This window comes from Lathyrus oleraceus, chromosome 7 (assembly GCF_024323335.1).
Source record: "Lathyrus oleraceus cultivar Zhongwan6 chromosome 7, CAAS_Psat_ZW6_1.0, whole genome shotgun sequence".
Lineage (NCBI taxonomy): Eukaryota > Viridiplantae > Streptophyta > Magnoliopsida > Fabales > Fabaceae > Lathyrus > Lathyrus oleraceus.
In genome coordinates, this window is record NC_066585.1 from 59,428,182 (window position 1) to 59,440,158 (window position 11,977).

General features: G+C 35.7%; 1 protein-coding gene across 1 annotated transcript; it reads right to left on the reverse strand.

Annotated features, from left to right (window-relative positions):
- Positions 1 to 10,105: 10,105 nt before the first annotated feature.
- LOC127102006 (uncharacterized) lies at positions 10,106 to 11,041 on the reverse strand. Its single transcript, XM_051039427.1, has one exon. The coding sequence runs from the start codon at positions 11,039 to 11,041 to the stop codon at positions 10,106 to 10,108; it is 936 nt and encodes a 311-aa protein (XP_050895384.1).
- Positions 11,042 to 11,977: the final 936 nt, after the last annotated feature.

An 11,977-nucleotide genomic window follows, 5' to 3' on the forward strand; every position in this document is an offset into this window, starting at 1 on the left:
GGGTATCTGTAAGACCCCAATTTTGACCCTAAGATCCCTCATGGCATCATAACATTGCATTTGCATCTTGCCTTAAGGATCATAAGCATCTTGGCTCTTACCCTAGGGTGGGAACTTCTGTGAGTTGGTTTGAGATCACCAAGCATGCTTGAATTGTATATTATTGCTTTTCTCATTTTATTTACTTACCAAAAGCACAAAAATATGTCACTAACAACTTTTGTTTGTAGCTTGAGCAGTCACAAGATCCAAAGCTTCTAGGAGATCCTATGTGCATAGATATGGCCAAGTGAAGATGAAAGCAAGCATGGAAATGGTTCCCAAAGCTCTCATCCATCAAATATGCCTCCCAGGTATCTCAATTCATCATTTTGATCAAAGCAAACTAAAGGGTTTGAGGCTTGTTTCCCAAGGAAACCCTAATTCATTTGTTCATCAAATGTGCCTTGCTTATGAAGCAACCTCAACCTATGATCAAATTCAATCAAGTGAAGTTCTTTAATTAATCATTTAATGCATATTTGAGCTTATTTGAGTGTCCTCATTCATCAATTCATCAAGATTTGAGGTATGGACTTGAGAAGTTGATCAGTCAATTCATCTGACTATTTTGAAGTACATTGAGACCTAACTTTTGATGTGTTTGTCAAATGGAGATGACCCCAAGTTAAAAAATGTTCTTAAGAACCATATGAACAACTTTCATGTTCATCAAAAATTGATTTTAAGCTTGGAAGGTCATCATCCATTTCAAGACATTATAGGTCATTTTGACTAAAACCCTAATTTTGAGTCACCTTCCCAAGGACATAACTCATTAATTTTTCATTATTTTGAGGTGGGATCAAATTAATTGGAAAGTATAAGGTGTCTACTTAAATTGGTATGTTGATCAAAATTTCAAAATCCTAAAATAAATACATGTGATAATGCAAAACATTATAGGTCCCTTTGGACCACAAGCATTGAAATGTGAAAAAGTCCAACTTCAAGTGCCCATAAATTCTTCATCCAAAATCCAAATGATGCAAAATTTAAGTCCAAATTGATTCTCTGGAAAAGATATACAACTTTGATGTTGAAGGTTTTGTCATTTGGAGCTTGCATCATTGAAACAGAAGTGCTTAAAGTTTGGCCATTTTTGAAATTTTCACATGTACATGTTTTGCACCCCACACTTCATGATCATTTTTCACCAATTTCCAAATGTCAAATGAAGTTTTGGTCAATATAACAATTGATCCTCATGCAAAAAGGTTTCCAACAATTAGCCATAAGGTTATGCTTCATTTTTTGAAATGCCATTTTTGAAGGGGTGAACATATTGGTACAATTTTGGAAACTCATTAAAAATGCATTGCATGAGCTAAGCATACACAATCTACACGTCCATTCTAATTTCATTTGGCATAAGCTTGCAAATCCAAGTGGAATTGGGTCTTCCATGCGCCTGCACAGGCCCATGCATGGAGGCCCTTTCCTTTCATGCAATGCTTTGTTCATGCACTCAGCCATTCAATTGCTATAAATAAAGGGCCAATGCTTCTCATTTCAACAACCTAAGGGCGCCTTACATGCTGCACGATTCATTCCTCAACCATACTCAAAGGAACTCACCATTTTCTCTCAAATTTTTCAGATCTAAACTTCAATTTCCTTGATTGATTTTTAGATCTACAGTTCCTAAGCCTTGCTCACCTTGATCCATAGAACACACTGCAAGCTTAAACATCAAAAGATCATGCTCTCAAGCTCTGCAATTCAGAGGTTCACTTCAAATTTTGTTTTCTTCGAATCTCTTTGTATATTGCTTGTTTCTTGTTGTTGATGTGTTGTGTGAAGTCCTCTACATAGAGGCAATCATTTTGAGCTTTAAATTTTCAAAATCCAACAAGTTTCAGTTGAACACCACAAAATTCAAGCTCTGATTTCTCTTTCTATGGAAGCCTAGAGCTGAATTTGGTTGGTACAGGGGTGATGTACATCACCCCAGCTTTCATTTGGTACCTGGATCGTGGCTTTTGGTGAACTTTTATTCTCTGTAAATTTTGGTCGTCGCTGGAGGTTGGCCGGAGAAGACGGTGGTGTACACCACCATCTGGTCTCCAGATTAAATCATGGTCGTGCGTTTTGTTTTCCAGATTTGATCATAGCCATTCAATGTTATGACTCAACTAAAGGCCAGGTGTGATGCAGTTGACTCACGTGTTTGGTAGGCGCGCGCTGTGATCCACATGATACGCCAACTCAATTAATAAACTCCATCCAACGCTTCTCGTTTTTTGCAAATTTTAATTTCAGATTTCATTTTCTTTTTATTTCTTTAATTCCTTTTCATTTCAAAAAATCATATCTCCTTTATTATTGGTCCAAAAAATGTGAGACCAATTGCATTTTTCTTCTTTTAATTTCTAGTTTCTAAGAAAGATTTTTAATATTTTTTATTTTATCATTTGATATTTTTTAGGAATTTTCTCTTTTCTGGTTATTTTTAATTCATTTTAAATAGTTTTGATATTCAAAAAATACAAAAATATTTTTCCGACCTCTTTGAATGATGATGGATCTATGAAAAATATTCTCATCAATTTATTAATTGATTTGAGATTTTAATTCAATTAAGTTATTTTTATGCATTTTTAATTGTTTAAAAATAGTTTCTGACCTCTAAAAATGCTGAAATTTTTTGTCAAATTTTGTTTAACCTTGTTGAACTTAGGATAATTCACTTGGACTTTTCAAAGTTGATTTGAAGTGAGTTTGAAGTTTGACCTTTCTTTATTATTTTAATTCAAGTATTATTTTACTTTTGAAAAATACCAAAAATATTTTATTTGTTTCTAGAATTCTAATCTTCATTTTGCTTCTGTTTGCTATTGTTTGACCTTGATCTCTTCTATCTTTGGTTAATGCTTGTTGGTTATCTCATTTCATTTCCATTAATGCACTTTAATATTCATCTTCTTCTTCTTCTTTTTCTTTTTTGATCAATGAGTTAAAGATTGGTGGTTAGCCTTGATGTATGGGAGGTTTAACCTTCCTTGATTCAAATCTAATTCAACTTGATCATGGATTAAGTGAATGGATTTGCATTAAGGATAGGTTTCTTCCTAATCAAGCAAAGAACCTAAATCAATACAAGATCATTTCTCATCTTCTTTTTGGCATGGCAAGTTGTAGGAGTTTGATTAACTAATCAAAATCTCTAACTTGTGTTATTGCCTACATTATTATTGACCGACCTCAGATAATTGTGACTTCTACATAAGTCCAATTACGATTGCTTAACATAGCGCTAAATTGCCTTATGGCACACTAACTCTAACACTAACCATTAACCATTAACATTTAATTCTTGCACTTTATATTTATGCAATTTACTATTCTTGTACATATTATTCATTTGCTTTTGCCCTTTGCTCATTGTAGCACATGTTTATGTTAATGCAATTTTCCTTTTGCTCACTTGAGCACATAATTGTGTGTATATTATTATGCTTGTACTTTTGTTTTGATTGTTGTGGACAAAAATGCAAAAATGGACAAAAAGGACTTAGATTCTAGGACATACCCTATGCTGAATGGAGTTTCAAGGCCTTAATGTTGAAGATGGATTAGAAGGACCAAATCTCTAAACCCACACTTGTCCATTCTTGATTTACTTCATGGAACCTTTTGATGTGTGTGCTTTTATGATAGGGATTCCTATTTGAGCCAAATTGAAGAACCATTGTCATGTGCTCCTAAAGAGAGAGATACAAGAGCCATTGGAAGATTCCTAAGGGCTTTGCTTGCTTGATTGATTGCTTGAGTATACACTTATTTGCTTGCTTATTCCAAAGGATGGGAGCTACTTGGATCATCAATATGATCTCAAGAAAGGAACTCCATTTGTGGTCTTGTTTCTTATCCTTCATCTCTTGTATGATTAGGACTTTAGCCATTCTTCTTCTTCTCTCCACTCTAACCCAAGCCAAAACTTTTGTGCAAACATTAACACTTGTTTTCAAACAATAGAAACCTAAGCATTATGCTTTTGATTTTCAAACTTTCTTTCCATAACACTTATTTTGAACTGAATCTTTAAGTCAACTTTGACCATATTTTGTAAATACTTTTCATTGGTAAATATAACCCATTCAAATTCTTTTGTGGTTTCAATGGCCACTTTCTTATCAAAAACTTTTCATAACCTTTAGCTATTAGGTTTGAGTTATCCTTGAAGTAGATGTAATGTTCACCTGTATCCTTAGTGATGGACGATGAGTCTTCCATGCTTATTATAAGGTTAACCCATCACTAGCATATCGAAGCTATCCTCACATGGTGGATTTGTGGTTTTTAGGTTGAGTTTTCTCCCTTGGATAACAAAAGACCTTAAGGCTTTTGGACCAATCAATTCACCAACTTATTTTGAGATTTTTACCCCGAACTACGAGGTTTTGATCCTAATCTTTTTTAAGATGGTACGTAGGCAATGGGTTTATCCATTCAAACACAAAATTGTAAATAACTTGTATATTCTCTTCTCATCTCCCCAATCATGTTTGCACAAACAAATTTTCACAAAAATACCAACCTTACAACAAGTGTGAAAAGGGCTCCCTAGGAGTACCTAGGATGTTTTGGGTGCTTAAAACCTTCCCATTGCATAATCAATCCCCTTACCTCGATCTCTGACATTTTTGTTAGTTTTTGATTCGATAAAACTTCTCGGTTTTTGTTCGCTTTCTAACCTTTCCTTTGGATAAATAGAAGTGTGGTGGCGACTCGACTTGTATGGTTTACTTTTGGTTTAGTCAATAAATCTAAAGGTAACGAATACCCCGCTACAATGAGTATCCTCAATCATCCATTCATCAAGATTTGAAGTTTGGACTTGAGAAGTTGATCAGTCAATTCATCTGACTATTTTGGAGTCCACTAAGACCTAACTTTTGATGTGTTTGTCAAATGAAGATGACCCCAAGAGTAAACATATTCTTAAGAACCATATGAACAACTTTTGTGTTCATCAATAATTGATTTGAAGCTTGGAAGGTCATAATTCATTTCAAAACATTATAGGTCATTTTGACTGAAACCTTAATTTTAGGTCAACTTCCCAAGGGCCTAACTCACTCATTTTTCATGATTTTGAGGTGGGATCAAATGAATTGGAAAGTTTAGGATGTCAACTTCATTTGTTTTGTTGAACAAAATTTCATAATCCTAAAATAAACACATGTGATAATACAAAACATTATAGGTCACTTTGGACCAAAGTCATTGAAATGTGAAAAAGTCCAACTTCAAGTGCCTATAACTTTCTCATAAAAAATCCAAATGATGCAAAATGTAAGTCCAATTTTATTGTGTTGAAAAGATTTACAACTTGTATGTTGAAGGTTTTGTCATTTGAGGCTTGCATCATTGAAATAGAAGGGCTTGAAGTTGATCCATTTTGGCAAAATTCACATACACATGTTTTGCACCTTGAACTTCATGATCCATTTTCATAAATTTCCCAATCCCAAATGGATTTTTGTTCAACATAACAATTATTCCTCATGTCAAGACCTTTCCAACCATTACCCACATGACCATGTTTCAATTTGGCAAAGTGCATTTTCGAAGAGATGAAGATTTATGTTCATTTATGCATAACGTGTTGAAACTCCATGCACAAGCCATTTCCATCAGACTTGCACATCCAAATTCACTTGGCTGATGTTTAGCTTGCATTTGCAATTGCACTTGGGCCTCACATGCGCCTGTACAGGCCCATGCATGGAGGCCCTCATTCCACATGCACACGAATTTTCCATGGCTTGCATCATCATTTGCTATAAATACAGATGCCTGGCTTCATTCATTTCCAACCTTAAGGCGCCTAAATTGCTGCAGAACTGAATCCCCACCCTTCACTAAAAGGAATTTTGCTTTTCACTTTCAATTTTTTCAGTTCAATTTTCAACTTCCTTGGTTGATTATTGAGCTTCAATTCCTAAGCCTAGCTACTTTGCCATCTCAAGATCACACTGCAACAAAGAATTGGAAGAGATCGTGCCTTGTAAAGTTGCACTTCAAAGGTTGTTGTTCAAACTTTTTTGATTCGAAACTCCTGGGATCTTGCCCATTTCTTGTGTTTGTTGGTTCCTCCAAAGTCCTCATGTAAGAGGCAATTGATCTGTGTATTTAATTTCATGAATTGATCAAGTTCAGTTTGAACACTATGAATTTCTAGCTCAGATTTCTCCTTCCATGAGAGTCTAGAGTAGAAACCAATGGCACAGGGGTGATGTACATCACCCCAGCTTTCCAATGATATGAGGATCGTCCATTTTGGTTAAGTTTTCAAAACCTGCAAATTCCACCGGAACTGTGAAGCTCACCGGAGAGGACAGTGGTTTCCACCACCGTCCCCACGTGGCTGAGTTCCTAGCCCTTGGATGCTTTGACTCCAATCTGATCTGGACCATGCAATGTTATGACTTTTATTAATGCCCCGTGTTTCTCATTTGACTTTGGATCATCATACGTGCGCGCCTCACAACCCTCAGATTGGACACATTAATTAATGAATGTGATCCAACGCGCCAGGATTTTTCTAATTTCTGATTTTCTATTCTATTTTCTTTTATTTCATTTTATTTCAAAAATTCATAACTCTTTTATTTTAAATCCAAAAAATATGGGACCAATTGCATTATTTCCCTTTTTAATTCTAGTTTCTGAAAATGATTTTTAATATTTTTTATTTTGCCATTTAATATTTTTTGTGAATTTTCTCTTTTCTGGTTATTTTTAATTCATTTAAAATAGTTTCCAATATTCAAAAATGCCAAAAATATTTTCTTAACATCTTTGAATGATGATGAATCTATGAAAAATATTCTCATCAATTTCTTCATTGATTTGAGATTTATTTGAGATTTTAGTTCAATTATGTTATATTTTCTTCATTTTTAATTGTTTAAAAATAGTTCCTATTTTCAAAAAATGATGAAATTTTTTGTCAAACTTTGTTTGACCTTGTTGAACTTAGGATGATCCATTTGGACTTTTCCAAGTTAATTTGAAATGGATTTGAAGTTTGACATTTGTTTGTTTATTTTAATTCAAGTATTATTTTAATTCTCAAAAAATACCAAAAATATTTTATTTGTTTCTTGACTTCTAAGCTTCATCTTGCTTCTGTTTACCATTGATTGCCTTTGATTCCATTCATGTTTGATCAATGTGGGTTGATTATTTCATTTGAATTTCAATCATGTACATTCTTATTCTTCTTCTTCTTCATCTTTTTTTTTCTTTTTGATCAATGAGTTAAAGATTGGTGGTTAGCCTTGACATATGAGAGGCTTAACCTTCCTTGGTTCAAATCAAATTCATCTTGATCAAAGATCAAGTGAATTGATTTGCATTAAGGATAGGTTGCTTCTTGGTCAAGCAAAAAACCTAAATCAATACAAGATCATTCTTCTTTTCTTTTGGCATGACAAGTTGTATGAGCTTGGCTTACTAGTCATGGTCTCTAACTTGTGTGTGTTGCCTATAGTTTTATTGACCAGCCTCAAATAGGTGTGACTACTACATTAGTCGACTTACGATTTCTTAACATAGCGCTAAATTGCCTTATGGCACACTAACACTAACTACTAATGACTAACTTTTAATTCAAGCATTTAATTCTTGCAACTTACATTAATGCAATTTAATTTCTTGCTCATTTATTCATTTGTCATTTGCCCTTTGCTCACTTGAGCTCATATTTATGTTATCGCAATTTGCCTTTTGCTCACTTGAGCACATTATTGTGTATATATTATTGTGCTTGTTTTGTTTGGTTTGTGTGAACCCAATGCAAATGGACAAAGAACTTAGATTTTAGGACCTTACCTATGCTAATGGAGTTTGAAGAGAAACTAGGTCTCATGCCTTTAGAGTGCTAAAATTGTCAAAGAGCAACTAGGCCTCATGCCTTTAGAATGCTTAATCTTGAAGATGAACATTGAAAGGATCCTAATTCTAAACTCACTCTTGTCCATTCTTTATTTGTTTTGTGGAACTTTTTGATTTGTGTGTTCTTGTGTGCTAGGGATCCTAACTTAAGCCAATTAGAAGAACCATTGTCATGAGCATCCAAAGTGAGAGATACAAAAGCCAATTGGAAGATTCCTAGGAGCTTGATTGTTATTTGCTTGATTGCTTGAGTTATTTGCTTATTGATTGCTAATTCCAAAGGATGGGAGCAACTTGGATCATCTTTATGATCTCAATAAGGGAACTCCAATGTGGTTTTATTTCTCTTCCTTCATCTTTGCATGTTTAGGATCTAGCCATTCTTCTTCTTCCCTCCACTCTAACCCAAGCCAAACTTTTTGTGCAAACATTAACATTGTCTTCAAAATTAGAAACCTAAGCACTATGCTTTTGATTTTCCAAACTCTTTTCATAACACTTATTTTGAATTGAATCCTAAGTCAACTTTGACCTTACTTTGTGAATATTTTTCATTGGTAAATACAACTCACTCATTTGTTTTTGTGGTTTCAATGGCCACTTCTTGCCAAAACTTTTCATAAACATTAGCTATTAGGTTTGAGTTATCCTAGAGGTTGATATAATACTCACCTATATCCTTAGTGATGGACTGTAAGTCTTCCATGCTTATTATAGGGTTAACCCCTCACTAGCATGTTGAAGCTCTCCTCACATGGTGGATTTGTAGTTTTAGGTTGAGTTTTCTCCCTTTGATAACAAAAGACCTTAAGGCTTTTGACCAATTAATTCACCAACTTCTTTTGAGATTTTTACCCCGAACTATGAGGTTTTGATCCTAATCTTTTTTAAGATGGTACGTAGGCAATGGGTTTATCCATTCAAACACAAAATTGCAAATATTATGTATTCTTTCCTCATCCCCCCAATCATGTTTGCACAAATATTTTAACAAATACCAACCTACCTTACAACATTGGTGAAAAGGGCTCCCTTAGAGTACTCAGGATGTTTTGGGTGCTTAAAACCTTCCCATTGCATAACCAACCCCCTTACCCAGATCTCTGACATTTTTATTAGTTTTTTATTTGATAAAACTTCTCGGTTTTTGTTCGCTTTCTAACCTTTCCTTTGGATAAATAGAAGTACGGTGGCGACTCGAATTGTATGATTTACTGTTGATTTAGTCAATAAATCTAAAGGTAACGAATATCCCGCTACACACACATTACTAGCAAAAATGACAACTAGTAAACACACAAACGCTTGTACTCAGAACACACCATCTCCCCCTTCAGCAACAACCAGACAGAACACAGAAAATTCTCCCCCCTGTATCAGACAAATAGAGCAGCAACAAACATCATATAGCTACTTCTACTTTGTACTAAGACCACACTATCTCCCCCTTTTTAGCCAAAAGAGACCAAAGAGACAAACTAAATGTCTATCTAGTCATTAATCGAAATACCAGAAGTTATCAAAAGTTAAAGGGTTACAACACCACGTACATAACCAGTTGTAAGCAAGCTGAGAAACAAATCAACAAAGTAATACCAAAACCAAGGAAATCCACCAAAATAGCAAAAAAAACCATCAAACTAATAGGGACCAAAGTCAAAGGAGCTACTCAGTAGAGCTTGAGCTAGCAGCTTCATCATCACCAGAACCAGAGTTGCCACTTGCATCATCATTGTTAGCAGACCTCTCACTAGAGGTGTGGGCTTCAGCTTCTTCTTCATGGCTGACATCAGCATGCTCAATATTTTCACCCTCAGCCTGCTCCAAGCTTGCAATCAAGGCTTCCAACGATTGTTTTCTAGCTGTGGCTACCCTTATCCCTTCACCTAGCTCTTTGCATGTCTCCTTAAGCTCAGCAGTTGTTCCAACTTTTGAGGTTATCCTCTTCATGGCAGATGTCAGGACAATATCCTTGACATGACTTCCTTCAAACAATTTGTAGTGCATAGACAGAGCAGGTTTTCTTCTACTAGGTAAGTCATTAGAGCACAAAATATCAGGATGTTGATTCAAGATAATACCACAGATCATAGATGGAAAAGCAATTGGCAGCTTCACTGCATTAGTAGTTGCATGCTTGATAATTTGTTCAAACATAAATCTACCCAGCAGGAAGATGCTTTTTAACAGGCCAAACTTTCACCTGCCTAGCTATAATCTCTCTACAGACCTCATTGTCTGTAACTTCTAATTCACCTGCACCCTCAATTTTTTTGCCTAGAAAATTATTAATAACAGTAGGAGAGAATGTTATACACTTACCCCTCACAAACACTTTGCAGAACTCCTTGTTGTTCTTATCAGGAATGTTGAGAATAAATTCCTTAACTAAACCTTCATAGCATTGAGAGAACCCAGCCACAGTCTTTAACAGCCCAGCAACCTTTATCAGGTCCATGACCTCCTTGACATCAGCAACATCTTTTCCCAACTCCCTTTCTATAGCCACCTTTCTCTGAATCACAAATTTCCACTTAACAGCTCTATCCTCAAGATGGAAAGAGATGTTATCCAAATGAACAACAGGAACTTTAATAGGAGACTTCCTAATAGTGGTTTTCTTCACAGGCGAGATGTCAGGGACATCTTCCTCAACATCCTCTTCAGGCTCAGAATCACCTCTGACCTTCCTCTTCTTTACTTCAACCTTGCTCCATGGTTTGGAGGGACCAATACCAGCAGTCTTCTTGGCTTTTCTAGCTGACATAAGTTCAGCCACATATTTGCCTTTGCGAGTCTTCATGCGTTTAGCCACACTTGGCTTCATGTGATGAATCAAGATTTCCTCTTGATCATCAGAGCTACCATCCTCTAGATCAATCACAATATTTGCATCATCATGCTTCTCAGAGTGGGAAGCATTCGCAGTGTGAGAAGCCACAGATTTCCCTTTTCCAGACATGGTCTGCCCTAGAGAGCGTAACCCTTCAGTAGCCAAGTCCTTGTCAGAACTAGAGGAATCGTTATCCTTATCACTATGTTGTTCAACCTCAGGAGAGGGGTACATTTGAGAAAGGGGAGTAGAAACTCCCTTCATAGGGTGGCCTTCATTAAGAATCCTAGTGACTAGGTCTCTTATGACACGGTCAATGTAGTGTGTATCTTCCTTAGATTTAGTGACAGGAGTTGAAGCAGAAGGAATACAAGAGGGGTTACCTTGATTGGAGCATGCAGAAGCGGAGGCATCAATGGAAATGGGATGGTTCAAATCAATGCCCGCTGTAGCACCTCAAATTTGCACCTCCCATTTGTGTATACATTTTCATTTTATGTCATTAACATTGCATTGTCATTGCATAGTCCACTACATGTCATCAGGCAAGACTGGTCAGGAGATTCAACTGTGCAAGCAAGTAAGAGCATTGTCCATGAGATCAAAGCCCTATGGTGGTTCTCATGAGTTCACATGATTGAAAGATCATTTTGAAGTGATTTGGCCAAGTGTTGAAGGCTCAGAACTCATCAGTCCATGTACAAATCATTTGATACCTAAAAAGTCAACAGAAGTCAACTGTCAAGTCAACTGTGGATTTGGAGGTGGGAGATGATCAGTGATGCCTCATTCATGTGTAAACAAGTCTCATTTGACATTTCAAACATCAACGTTGAAGAATTTGAGGTCAGATCAAGACTTTCCAAAAATAGCAGGTGACATGTAATTTGAACTTTCCAAAAATGGAAAGGTTTTGGACCAACTTCAACTCAAGACTACATCATCAAGAAAGCTTCAAATGAAATTTTATCCAACATGAAAGTTGAAGATCTTTCTCTCCCATTTCCAAAAAGTCCAAGATCATGGATTTCTCATGTGTGGTTGAGGAGATATGGTTCAATCATGGCAAAGTGTGGTTTAAACTTCAAATGAGCATAACTTTCAAACCAAAACTCCAATTTGGGTGGTTCTTTTTGCACTTTGATCCTTGTAACATGTATTTTCCAAGCATACTATCATTTGGCATGAAATTTCATTGCA